The 13913-nt window shown below is 45.8% G+C and overlaps 1 protein-coding gene across 2 annotated transcripts in view; it reads left to right on the plus strand.

Moving 5' to 3' along the window:
* The window catches only part of DNM2 (dynamin 2), a 256519-nt gene that overhangs the window by 200403 nt on the left and 42203 nt on the right, over positions 1-13913 (plus strand). For both annotated transcript variants that reach the window (XM_082254569.1, XM_082254568.1), the window contains exons 16-17: positions 2725-2836; positions 6960-7124. In XM_082254569.1, coding sequence (XP_082110695.1) covers positions 2725-2836; positions 6960-7124 — 277 coding nt within the window. The remainder of the gene's footprint in view (positions 1-2724; positions 2837-6959; positions 7125-13913) is intronic.

Consider the following 13913-nt stretch of genomic DNA (forward strand, 5'->3'; position numbering starts at 1 on the left):
TGCAGGGAGGGATGGGGAGAAGAGAACTTCCGCCCGAGCGGAAGTGAAAAGTGGGTTCCCCCCCAATAAATGGAATGTGGCATGTCATGGGGTCAAGAGGCCTTAAAGTGGAAATTCCACTTAAAGGGACATTTTCCTGTATCTGAGCCTTCAATAATATGCAAAATATTCAGGTAACTATACTTATAATGGAAGCTGAATTTGGAACAGATAAGACCTAGATATAGTGGGACACAGAGGGGATATCTATGGATCTATTATACAGCAATTTACTATCTTTCATAGTGCATTCCCCCTGGGGGGCAGAGTAACATCGGCGATCCACAGTACGTGGGCACCTCTGTGGGTACTTTTTTGCCGACCGTCCTGGAAGGTTTGTAGAAACAGTTACTGGTAAATCTAACGGACAGTTTTTTTTTTTTTTTTTTTTTGCCTGCCCAGCCCCTGGATCCTCTAGTCCTTTGGTGCCTGGCGATGGTTGCGAAACGCTGACTCCTATTTTAAATTCTATCTACACAGCCTGATGTTTTATAATAAGATTTTGATGGTATATATAGTCAAGTTGGACATACCAATCAGGAAATTCGTACTGTAGAACACATCTTACAATGTTTTCTATATATTTTTCTGTTCTAGAGAAATACCTTTTGAATTATTATAGCTCCTCTGTATTATTCCTGAAGAAGGGCATAGTTCTGAAATAAAGTAATGTAACCGTGCTAAATGTCAAAGAAAGAAGCAGCAGCTATAAGTGAGACTACACCAAGAGTAATAAGATAAAAGAGCTGCACTAAGAGTGATAATAAGCAAACATAAGTCAGATGAATGACAAATGGTGCCTAAGCAAACTTGATGAAGCACCAAACCTCATATGCCATAAAAAGTGACTAAAAATCACATAGAATATTGAGCAATAAAGGGTGCAAGTACATAGTGTAAGTAAGATTAAAGTCCTAAGATGAAATCCACAAGGAGGTGCAGTGATAAAGATGTACTCAGTTTCCATTCACCCAGTGGTCCTAGGATAGTGACACACTGCTCTCCTTACCAGAACGATATAAATCTGCCTGTATAGATGTCATCACAGCGCCCTTAGCAAGGCAAAAATCTCCTCCAACAGGTAACCAGGAATAGGACCAAGAAAGGGTAGTGTCTGGTCCCCATCAGAAGTCTGTTGAGACGGGCGTGTAGGGTACGGCGTGCTGACGTCACCGCGCTGCCCAGAGGACGGGCTATTGTGAGCCGGCCGGCTTCCTACTGCTTATACTTGAACTTCAAATGTGAGTTTTATTTTATTTACCTAAATAAAGTGTGTGACTGTATTACACTATCGAGCCCCTTTCTTTTGTATGGTACCATGGGAACACACCTCGAGTGACATCAGACCAGACACTACCCTTTCTTGGTCCTATTCCTGGTTACCTGTTGGAGGAGATTTTACCTTGCTAAGGGCGCTGTGATGACATCTATACAGGCAGATTTATATCGTTGTTCTGGTAAGGAGATGAGTGTGTCACTATCCTAGGACCACTGGGTGACTGGAAACTGAGTACATCTTTATCACTGCACCTCCTTGTGGATTTCATCTTGGGACTTTAATCTTACTTACACTATGTACTTGCACCATGTATTGCTCAATATTCTATGTGATTTTTAGTCACTTTTTATGGCATATGAGGTTTGGTGCTTCATCAAGTTTGCTTAGGCACCATTTGTCATAGTTCTGAAATGCGTTGGTTCTTTGAAGAATCATCTTATCTCTTTGTGATCACATACTCAATTGGCTGTAAAACAAGTTTTTAGAAAGTTTCTGTCCTGTATATGTATAAATCTTTTTTTTATATTTCAAACATTTTAATCTTTACTAATACTGATGTTTGAGCTGCTGTTTTAAAGTCCCACACACACACTGGAAACCTGGTTTCCTTTTTCTCTTATGATTGAGTTTTCTGCCTACATGATCACGGCTTTCATTTAAAGTCCCAACCTCTTCTTTTATACCTATGATTGAGATGATGGCAGCCAACATCAGGTTCTGATATACAGGGGAAAATCTTGTTCTATCTACATCAACGATGCTTACCTGCACATTCCAATATGTACCCGACACCAGCGCTTCCTCCGTTTTGCTGTGGGAGAGGAGCATTATCGGTTTGCAGCGTTACCCTTTGGTCTCTCCTCCGCTCCTCAGGTCTTAACAAAAGTGATGGACCCCGGTTCTGGCATTGCTATGTCAGCAGGGGATTGCTATGCTGGGCTACCTGGGCAACCTCCTGCAAGCGGAGTCCCCTTCTGCCTTGATGGAAGAGGTGGAAATCACTATACAGACCATAAAGGAGTTTGGTTGGCTCCTAAATTACCAGAAGTCTTCTCTGATTCCATTAAGAAAATTGGATTATCTGGGTTTGACTCTGAATTGATGCGTCATCTACCCAGGTAGATGAGTATAAATGTTTTTATATATATATATATATATATATATATATATATAACAATCCCCCTTTGCTTCTCTGTCTACCAATCTCTTGTCTTAGAGCCAGTTTCCTCCACTCTCGCAATAAATGGTGTTACACTATATTTGTTCACCCCCCCCCCCCCCATTATTTTTGTAGTAACCACGACCTCCAAAAATGTGTACCTACATTCTGTAATAACGCATATGCTATGAATGTGTGAACAGCGCTACTGGCCTGATTGCAGATGTCTTTTGTATGGTCATTGTAGGAACGTGTATAAGGATCTACGGCAGATAGAACTTGCCTGTGACTCTCAAGAGGACGTAGATAGCTGGAAAGCCTCATTTCTTCGAGCAGGAGTGTACCCTGAAAAAGACCAGGTAATCATGCACTTGTCATGCAGTACAAAATGATTTAACATTCTATATGTAGCTGGTTTCAGAACAGAAGCTGCAGACAAGTGAGTTACACAACGCCAGACAGACCATAAATGCCTTGTTTTTCTTTTCTGATTTAGCCCAAAGACTGGTCAAAGGGAAAAAAACAAATGAAGAGGTTTTTCCTATAGGAGGATCCTCCCTGCTGTGCCATTTGTATTCTGACAGCAGGACTCCTCTGCTGTGCCATTTGTATTCTGACAGCAGGACTCCTCTGCTGTGCCATTTGTATTTTGACAGCAGGACTCCTCCGCTGTCAAAATACACTGAGCAGCTGCAGTATATTGGTTCTGGTTTTCCAACAGTCCCCTTCAACAGAAGTGAATCGAAATGGCTATAGATTGTAATACATCTACAGGCAGCCTAAAGTTCAAGGGGGCAGCACAGGGTGCTCCTCTTATCTTTGTAGTTCTACATCATTACATAAGCAAAGCTCAAGCTGCCTTCTTTAACCACTTAAGCCCCGGAGGATTTTCCTGCTAAAAGACCAGGGGGTATTTTGCGATTCGGCACTGCGTGACTTTAACGGACAATTGCGCGGTCGTGCGACGCTGTACCTAAACGAATTTGACGTCCTTTTTTTCCCACAAACAGAGCTTTCTTTTGGTGGTATTTGATCACCTGTGCGATTTTTTGATCACGTGCTATAAACAAAAAAAGAGCGACAATTTTGCAAAAATAGCAATATTTTTCACTTTTTTTATATGAAATTCCCCCCAAAAAAATGTAAAAATCAAAATTTTTTAACATTTTCGGCCAATTTGTTTTATCCTACCTATGTTTGGTAAAAAAAATCGCAAAAAGCGTATTTTTATTCGTTTGCGCAAAAGTTATCGCGTTTACTAACAAAGGGAAAGATTTTTGTCATTTTTGTTGTTTTTTTTTTTAACGCGTAATGGCGGCGATCTGCGATTTTTTTTTTTTTTTTTTTTTTTTTTTTTTTTTTTTGCGGTACTGCGACATTGTGGCGGACAGATCGGACCCTTGACTGACATTTTTGACACTTTTGGGGTTACCAGTGACATTTCTACAGTAATCAGTGCTATACATATGCACTGTTACTGTAAAAATACACTGGTAGTGAAGGGGTTAACTTTATTTGGGAGGGAGGGGCTGTGTGTGTCCCTAGGGGCGTGCTTTCTACTGTGATTGGCTGTGGCTTGAGCTGTAAGGACACTGATCAACGGATCTACATAGTAGATCCGTGTGATCAGTGTCTTTACAGCGAGGAGAATGACAGGTGGCTTGTTTACACAAGCTGCCTGACATTCTCCCTCTCCCCCGACGATCGCAGAGTGACCGGCGGACATCGGGTCCGCTGGTCACACGTGCGGGGGGGTCCGGGAGCGCGCTCGCTCCCCAGACCCTTCCAGGCTAGCGACGTTAATTAACGTCACTCTGCCTGGCAGGGGCTGACCGCCGCAGTAAATCTACTTGCAGCGGTCGGCAAGCGGTTAACATGCCTTAATACCAAACACCTATTAAACTGAATCAGTATTTTAAATGTATCTTTTTTTTTTTTTTTTTTTATTAAATCATCCCCTGTTAAAGGTACACAGATAAAGAGAAAAATGTCATATATCTTGCAGTCTGTTAGTATTAAGGCAGCACTTTTTGTTTTTGGAGTCCCCATGTAACTTCATTTTGTTATCTTTGATCATGGCGGTAGATCTGTTATTTTTTCACTTTCACGGGGGTGACACTGCTATAATCTGATCATTGTGAACACCCCCAGCTGTGACATTTGGCTTGTTCTACTGCTGCTACTTGTGCTGGATAGTTTGGTATGTTTAAAAGTGGGAAAAAAAAAAGATCCAGCAGGAACAACAGGTAAAGTCAGTAACATTTTCTTCCAGCCGAGGACCGAATCCTTCTTTTTTTTTTTTTTTTTTTTTTTTTTTTAATAAATTCTTTATTGAAACAGGAAGGCATACAATATAAATAGTAGTAACACATGTAAAGCAGAACCATACATTGAGAATAAACAGATACATAAAAGTATGTAAGGGAAGTATAACCTCGTCCATGAAAACATCAGTTAACCGATCGTATAAGTATTCAGCAGAATGGAATGGCAAGCATAGCGAACATGAATTGAATGTTACCCAGAATCCTATGTTTGACTCTCAATGGCACCTCTGCACAAAAGCAAACTGACGCGTTTTTGCGAGTACCACACCTCATGGTGCCACAGTACCATGCAGCTTGGTACGGTGCAATAAAAAAAAAAAAAGGGGGGGGTCAGGGACATATTTTTCTGCGTTTCTGCTTATAAGGCAGCCCACTGAGACAATTGAGTACTGTCCGTGATACTTTTTTTATTTGTACTAACATACTATTTTTTTAGGACAAGCTTTTGGGGTATGTCCCCTTCACCAAGATCCAAGCAGTACTGATTCACAAAATGTTAAGCAGAATGGTAAAAAAAACACACACAATCTCTAAGCCAAAAATTTGGCTTAGAGATTGTGTGTGTTTTTTTTACCATTCTGCTAAACATTTTGTGAATCAGTACTGCTTGGATCTTGATGAAGGGGACATACCCCAAAAGCTTGTCCTGAAAAATTGTATGTTAGTGCAAATAAAAAAAGTATCACGGACAGTACTCAATTGTCTGTCGCAAGTGCACTAATACGGCTACAATGACCTCAAGGCAGCCCACTGAAATACATGGGCTGCCTACATGCATTACGCAATAGTGTGAACCTAGTCTCAGATCCTTCACATCACAATCTTTATTACGTAACTGTTCTCCCTCCACCTGCACATCATTACCCCCCCTTTCACATTCTTGTCTGGGGCCCCCCTTTATATTACCCTCTGCTTCAAATTGCAGTTCCCTGCCCCCTTCATATCACCCCCCCTTCACATTTCTGTCCTCGCCCCCTTTATAGTACCCCTCCATCACACTGCAGTCTCAAGCCCCCTCTTCACATTCCTGACCTCACCCCATTTATAGCACCCCCCTTCACATTCCGGTCACCCCATTTATAGCACCCCTTCACATTCCTGTCCTCACCCCCCTTCACATCCCTGTCCCCCCCTTTATAGCACCCCCCTTCACATTCCTGACCCCCCCATTATAGCACCCCCCCTTACAAATTCCTGTCCTCACCCACTTTATCACACCCCTCTTCACACTGCAGTCCCTAGCCCCCCTTAACATTCCTGTCCTCCCTTTATAGCACCCCCCCCCCCCCCCGACATTCCTGTGCTCACCCCTTTTTTTTTTTTTTTTTTTTTTTTTTTTTAGAACCCCCCCCCCCGACATTCCTGTGCTCATCCCCTTTTTTTTAGAACCCCCCCCCCCTCACACTGCCCCCTTTTACATTTCTGTTCTCACCCGCTTTGTAGAACCCCTATCCCCCTTCATATCACTATCTTCACATTCCTGCCCTGCCTCTTTTATATCACCCCTCCTCCTTCAAATTACTGTTTCTGATACATTTCCCCTACATCAGCAGTGCCCTCTTCCCTGTACTACCTTACACAGGGCACAGCAGCTGACATCGGAAGTGCAGCAAAGGGATGGACAGAGGGCGGGACCTGCTCCAGTTAACTGAAGAGAGATAGGTAAACACTACAGATATGTACCCAGGTCAAATTTCATGAAACGGTTTTACATCCAGTAGCATTCACTCCAGGTAACCATTTTATTGTGATGGGCGGGCTTACTTATGAATAAGGAGGTTCTGTAATTGAGAAGGAACAGGACCAATGAGGAACAGTCAAGATCTGAATATAATTTCAGCTGCCTATATCTTAGCTGAGATTTCTAGTTTTCACTGAAGCCCACCTTTTTGTTTATATATAATATATATATATTAATTCCTAAATTTGTTCACACTTCTACAGTGGGCTAACCAGTGTTACATATTTTGGTATCCACTTCTAAGATCTATATCAAAGAAAAATGTGTGCATATTTCATGTAAACCTGGTATCTACGAGTAGCACCTTCACATTTTGTTTGGTTATTTTTTTTTTAATGAGCAAGTTGGACATTTACTAAAACAAATCTGTCTTGGCACAGGTCAGATAATGAAATCCTTTCTTAAATCTTTTAGACAGAAAATGACGACGACGTACAAGAGAACACCTTCTCAATGGATCCCCAGCTGGAGAGACAAGTGGAGACCATTAGAAATTTGGTGGACTCCTACATGGCAATCATAAACAAGACCATCCGTGACCTCATGCCAAAGACCATAATGCACCTCATGATCAATAATGTGAGCAGACAATAATACATGCTGGACAGCTAACCGTAGAATGGGGGTTGTTATCCTGTAGTTTGCTTCAGGAGTTTTACAAAAGTGTACTGCCTGGGTGTGCTGGGAATTATAATTTCTTTGTAATTGGAGCCCTTCTGTGTAATGCTGCAGGCAGGGGTGTAACTTCAGCTCATGGGGCCCCATTGCACAATTTTATTGGGGTGCCCTCGGCAGTGTCAGCTGTAACAATACCATCATTGATGGTAACAAAAAATGTCTTATCAGGAACAGGTAGCTGGAGAGTTGTCAGCAGTGGCGGCTGGTGCTCAAAATTTTTTTTTTGGGGGGGGGGGGGGGGGCGCAAACAGAAAAATGTAATAGGCATTGCTTTGTGGCAAAAAAACGCTGTAAAAAATTGCGTGACTTTGAGGTCGCAAAAGTGTGAAAGGGGCCTTCAGTAATTAGGGTATAGTGTGCCCCCTTTCAATGCAGAGAGACCAGCGTGCCCCCTTTCAATGCAGAGAGACCAGCGTGCCCCCTTTCAATGCAGAGAGACCAGTGTGCCCCCTTTCAATGCAGAGAGACCAGCGTGCCCCCTTTCAATGCAGAGAGAACCCCCCCTTTCAATGCAGAGAGACCCCCCCCCTTCAATGCAGTGACCAGCGTGCCCGCCCCCTTTCAATGCAGTGACCAGCGTACATGCCCCCTTTCAATGCAGAGACCAGCGTGCGTGCGTGCCCCCTTAAAAGCAGTGTGTGGACCCCCCCGAGGCATCACTTCACTTACCTCACACTGGTGCCTGACGTGCTGCTGACAGGATTCGGGAGACTCGGTTGGACTCTGCTCTGGTCTCTGGACGGACGTCTTCTTCTTCCTCCTCTACCTGCATGCACGCTGCTGCCGCCCTCTCTGACGGCGGGCGGGAAGGTGACGTCGGAACGGTGCGTGACGCACGCACCGCCCCCCACGCGACGTCACCCAGGATGTCCTCTATGATTGGTCCAGGCTGGAGTCTGGACCAATCACAGCCAGGACAGCGCCACAGTGGGGAGTGTTTTGGCGCATTGCTCTGCGCCCCGAAGACACCCAGAAGGCCGCCAATCGGCGCCTCTGCGTGACGCACGTGGGGTGCAAAACCCCACCCCTCCATAGCACACAGTAGGTCCGGCACCCCTAGTGAGCTGCAAATGCTAATTTTTTTTTTTTCCTCACACAGATTGGGGGGTCGGCCACTGGTTGTCAGCATAGTCAGTACTCTATAGAGACCAATGCTGCAGGTAGAATTTGTGAGGGCATGGAGGAGCAGCTTAAATGCACCAGTATTTTTTTAGCATCTCAAATCTCAGGGCCTTAGTATAAATTTTAAAGTAGAACTAAAGGCAAAACTTTTTTTTGACATACCGAAAAAATCAATTTCCCTGATGTTCAATGACGGACACAGCACCCGCCCCTCTGGAGTTGTATTACTTCTGACACTGCTTGTAACAAAACTGAGTACCTATAGCAGAGAGGCGGAGTATACCTCCTGGGTCTGCCCATAGGCGTAGTCAAGTTATTTTTTCTGCCTAGTGTCCCACTCCTGTAGGGGGCAGTATAACCCAATGGTCAAGAAGATCAGGAACGGTGTCCGTCAACGAACATCAGAGAAATGTTTTTTACGATAAGTCAAAAATCCCATTTCTCTATCGTTCATTGACAGACGCAGCTTCATGTTCTTCTTAACCATTGGGTTATGCCCACTACTGGAGTAGGACACTAGGCAGGAAAAATCTTTACCACGCTTATGGGGCAGTCCCTGGGGGTATACACCCACTTACTCTGCTATAGGCATTTCGTTTTTTTTCTGCCTAGTTGGGAGTAAGGACCTAGTTCCCTGCTGGGATTTCGGTTTTAGCATGTTTATGTAAAAAGGCAACCTTTTGTCTAAATTTTATTTTTTTTAGTTATGTTCCTGAGAACTACAGTCAACAGCCGGACTTGGCATCGGACTGGATATTCTAGATCCTTATGATCTCCCAGTCTGGCCCAGCGAGCGTGTGCAGGTCGCAGCTCCACGCTAGGCATCGCCACGACATAGCTCCACTGGATGGGGGTTGGCTTGCAATTGAAACACCTAGCAGGGATGCACACAACCTGGTTTGACTTGAGTCACAGCGTATCCCTTGGCCGTCAGCACCCCCACCCTGGGTGAAGAGGTGGTTTGTCTGGAGTGGCTCCATCCTGAATATCGTTGGTATAGTGAGTAGTGTCCCCCTATATCTCCTGCGTCTCGAGGTGGATGTTGGCCCCCTCCCTGGGACGGTCCCGAGGGGGCCCTCGGGAACGGGGTGCACCGATGCCGCTGATCCACGCGATCTGCTGGGGGGTCTCTGCCAGAGCCCCCCGAAGCCTAAATGCTGGACCCCCAGGGGATCCTGTAGACCGCATGGCGTGCTGAGGATGCCGCCATTTTCTTGTAGACCAGCTGTACGAGGCTCGGCAGACATTTTTTTGTAGTTTTCTGTTGAAATGCATTGGGCGCCTATTTTGTTGTGGTCTTCACATTGAAATGCATTGGGCGGCCATTTTGTTGTGGTCTTCACATTGAAATGCATTGGGCGGCCATTTTGTTGTGGTCTCCCCATTGACATGCATTGGGCAGCCATTTTTTCGGAGTCCGAGAATGCTGTACAGCAGTGAGTAGAAAGGCCTTACCTCTGGTGCTGACCCAGGTACTTCTTCCTGTGAGCAGTGCCGGGACTAGGTCATCGAGCGCCCAGGGCAAGGATGCCCAACTGCGCCCCTCCTTCCCTTAGGGTTAAGGTTATGGCGCCCCCCCCAATCAAGTTATGGTCCTAAGAAAGAGGACTAGTAAAAAGCGCCCACTGACCTCACTTGCCTCATCTGTATCCTCAAACTCTGAGGTTGATATGGCCGCCACGGATGCGAGTTACCCTGAGGGTCTGCGTCATCGCCCTCTGATTCGGATGGCGAGGGTGATCTATCCTCCTCTGCAGCCGCACAGGGAAAAAACGCTAGTGGGGGCTCTTAGTGTCAGTGTGGGAACCTGTAAAAATGGCAGATGATTCTACAGCGTCAGGGATGCAGGTGTCTTTTTTGGCACCCGCAAAACCCAGAGTCACCGAAGGTTTTCCCTTGTCCGAAACTTTTTGAGAAAATGGTCAATGAACAGTGAGGTTGCCTTAAACACATGTTAGTGGTGCCAAAGCGTTTCACGAGACCCTATTCCTTTGCTGATGGTGTGATCAAAAAATGGACTGAACAAATCCACTGTGATTCCGACGGAGGAGGCTCCCTGTTGATATAAGGATGAGGCTCTGTCCCGCCACTTACATGTGATAGTGGGCTCAATAGTTAACGCCAGTCTTCATGATCGCTCTGGTGTCCCAGACCATTACGGAATGGGCAAAGCTCTTGAAGAGTGATTTAGAAGCGAGACTGCTTCCCCCTGACTTTGCCGAACTGGCTGACAAAATGGTCCAAGGTTTAAAATTTGTGTGATGTCTTTAGATGCGGCCCCCCTTGCGGCTAGAGTATCCATGGTAGGACCAGGCTTACTAAAAGGCTCTGTAGACCTGCCCTTTACAGAGGATCACTTAAATGGTTCGTCTTTGGATGAAGTCTTACTGGTGGGAAGAGTACGCTTCTTCATCAATCTGCTCAGGGCAAGGCACCTTGTCACAACGGGGTCCCTCTTTTTCAGCATACAAGCACCCCTTTTCGTGCCACCGGCATGCAGGAGAAGGATCTAAGACTTTTAGATCATCTGGGGGTTCCTCGAAGACATGGTCGGGTAAGCCAAGAGCAGGCCCCTCCAGTTCTAAAATTAAGCCCTCTTCTGCATGAAATGACGCCCTCAACCGTAACTGGGGTAGGGGGGACCCCTTTTTGTTTCTTTCCGGAACCATGGACCTTCTTGATTAAAGATGAATGCGTCCACTAACTGATTCTGGTCTCGACTGTTGGACGGATTCTTCACACCCAATCTACGCCTATCTCCAGACCGGTTAAGGGATCTACGAGAAGCGGTACACTATTTGCTGTCGCAGGGGTGATTGGGCCAGTTCCCTCTCGAACGTTTTAAACGGTTTTACTCAAACCTGTTCACTGTGCCCAGGAAACAAGGCAAGTGTAACCTATCTTGGACCTCAAGGCTCTGAACTGCTTTGTGCTGGTACAGAAGCTTTGAATGGAGTCCATTTGCACGGTATTGGCGTCTCTACAATGAGACGTTTTGGCCTTTATCGATATCAAGGATGCCGACCTTCAAATTCCTATTTACGCTGGACACCAGCCTTTCCTTCGCTTTGCTGTGGGCGAGGAGCATTATCAATTTGTGGCGTTACCCTTTGGTCTCCGCTCCCAGGGTCTTTACCAAAATGTTGGCTCCGGTATTGACATTACTGCGACAGCGGGGGATTGTGGTAGTGGGGTACCTGGATGATCTCTTAGGAGCAGACTCCCATTCAGACCTGCTGGCCGACTTAACCATCACTGTACGGACTGCAAGAGTTTGGTTGGAACATCAATTTCCAGAAATCTGCTCTAGTCCCATCCTCCAAACTGAATTATCTGGGACTCCGCTTTAGCGAGGGTGTTTCTTCCTCTGGACAAACTGTAAAAATTGCAGAGGGCGATTCACCTGCTGTTATCCAGAAAACTGTCCTTTCTACAGACTTGCATGCGAGGGCTGGGCCTGATGGTGTCTACCTTTTGAGGCTGTTCTGTTCGCATAGTTCTACACGAGACCTCTGCAAAGAGAATTTCTTGTCAAGTGGAACAAGGATCCAAAATCTTTGGACTATCTGATCCTGCTGTGCCAAAAACACGAGAAGTGTTCTGCTGTGGTGGCTCCGCTCCCTTGCTCTACGTCAGGGCAAGTCATTCCTTCCCCTGTATTGGACTGTGGTTACCACAAATGCCAGCCTGTAAAGTTGGGTGGGGGGGGGGGGGGGGTACTTGGAAAGATGTATGTCCATGAGACCTGAACTCTAAAGGAGTCCAGACTACCGATCAGTATTATGGAACTTAGAGCAATAAAGCTTTGCTTGATTCACTGGACAAATCACCTTCGAGGGTGTCCGGTTCAGATTCAATCAGACCATGCCACTGCCGTGACTTACGTCAATCATCAAGGGGGCACCTAGAGGGTCCTGGTGGCTCGAGAGGTGGCCGTGATCCTAATATGAGCAGAAAACTTTGTTCCAGCCCTATCCGCCGTGCATATCCCTGAAGTGGAGAATTGGCAGGCGGTTTACCTGAGTTGTCAGGTGTTGGATCAGGGAGAATGGTCCCTTCACCCGGAGGCGTTTCACCTGATGTGTGTCCGGTGGGGGACTCCCGATGTGGATCTGTTAGCCTCTTGGCTCAACAGGAAGGTACAGAGGTTTGTAGTCCGTTCTCGGAATCCTCTGGCAGTCGCCACAGACGCACTAGTGGCTCCTTGGGGACAGTATCGGCTGATCTAAACTACTGCCGAGGCTTCTGCACAGAATAGAGGTGGAAGGGGACTCCAGTAATTCTGGTAGCTACAGACTGGCCTCGCTGGTCTTGGTACGCCGATCTGGTGAGATTGGTCGCTGATACTCCTTGGAGACTTCCTCTCAGGGCAGATCTGCTGTCTCAAGGGCTGATCTTCCATCCTGCTTTACAGTCACTGGCCTTATCGGCGTGGCTGTTGAAAGCCAGTTATTAAAAGATGGGGGTCTTTCTGACACTGTGATTCCCACACTGTTGAAGGACAGAAAATCTACCTCTCGGAAGATTTATCATCATACATGGAAATTGTACATTGCACCGTGTGAATACTAAAGTGCATCTGTGCTTATTTTCAGTGGCTTGGCTATTGACTTTTCTGCAAAGAGGGGTTGAGCAGCAGTTGGCCTTGGGTACTATCAAAGACCAGGTGTTGGCTCTAGCTGTGTTTTTCAACTCCCTTTAGCCACGTATTCTTTGATTCGCACTTTTATTCAGGGTGCCACATGTCTCCCCCGATACGGTCCCCATTACCTTCGTAACCTGGTACTGTCAGTTCTTCAGAAACCTCCTTTTGAACACATTAGGGAGATTCCTCTGCCTACACTTTCACAGAAGGTAGCCTTTTTAGTGGCTATTACCTCTGCACGCAGAGTGTCGGAATCTTTCGGCGCTATCCTGCCACTCCCCTTATCTAGTGGTCCACAGAGACAAGGTGGTACTTCGACCTAATCAGTCGTTTTTTCCCAAGGTGGTCTCTGATTTCCATTTTAAATGAAGACATTGTGCTGCCTTCATTATGTCCTAAGCCCAAACATCCTAAAGAATTTTCCTTGCATTCCTTGGATGTAGTTGGGGTAATCCGGGTTTACCTGGCGGCTACGGAGTCCTTTGGAAAATCAGACTCTCTTGTTCTCATCGACGGACCATGGAAAGTATTGGTTGCGTCTGCTGCGACCATATCCAGATGGATCAAGCAGGCGGTGGTACAGGCTTATTCAATTAAGGGTCAGGTTCTACCTTTCCCTGTGAAGGAGCATTCTACTAGGGTGCCTCTTGGGCTTTTCGCCATCAGGGCTCAGTGATGCAAGTTTGCAAGGCGGCAACTTGGTCGTCTGTGCACACATTCACAAAATTCTGCAAGGTAGATGTGTTGGCATCTTTGGATGCTTGTTTTGGCCGCAAGGTTTTTGCAAGCTGATGAGAGAATTTATTCTCTTTGAGGGTGTATGTTTCTAGGTAAACTCCAGTTGTTCCTGGTTGGCTAAGTTTAGTCTTTGGGAATTACATTCTTTTCTGCGTTCTTTTCCCACCACTCATGTTAATACTGCT

The sequence above is a fragment of the Pelophylax lessonae genome, assembly GCF_965119305.1.
Source record: "Pelophylax lessonae genome assembly, chromosome: 4".
NCBI classification, from domain to species: domain Eukaryota; kingdom Metazoa; phylum Chordata; class Amphibia; order Anura; family Ranidae; genus Pelophylax; species Pelophylax lessonae.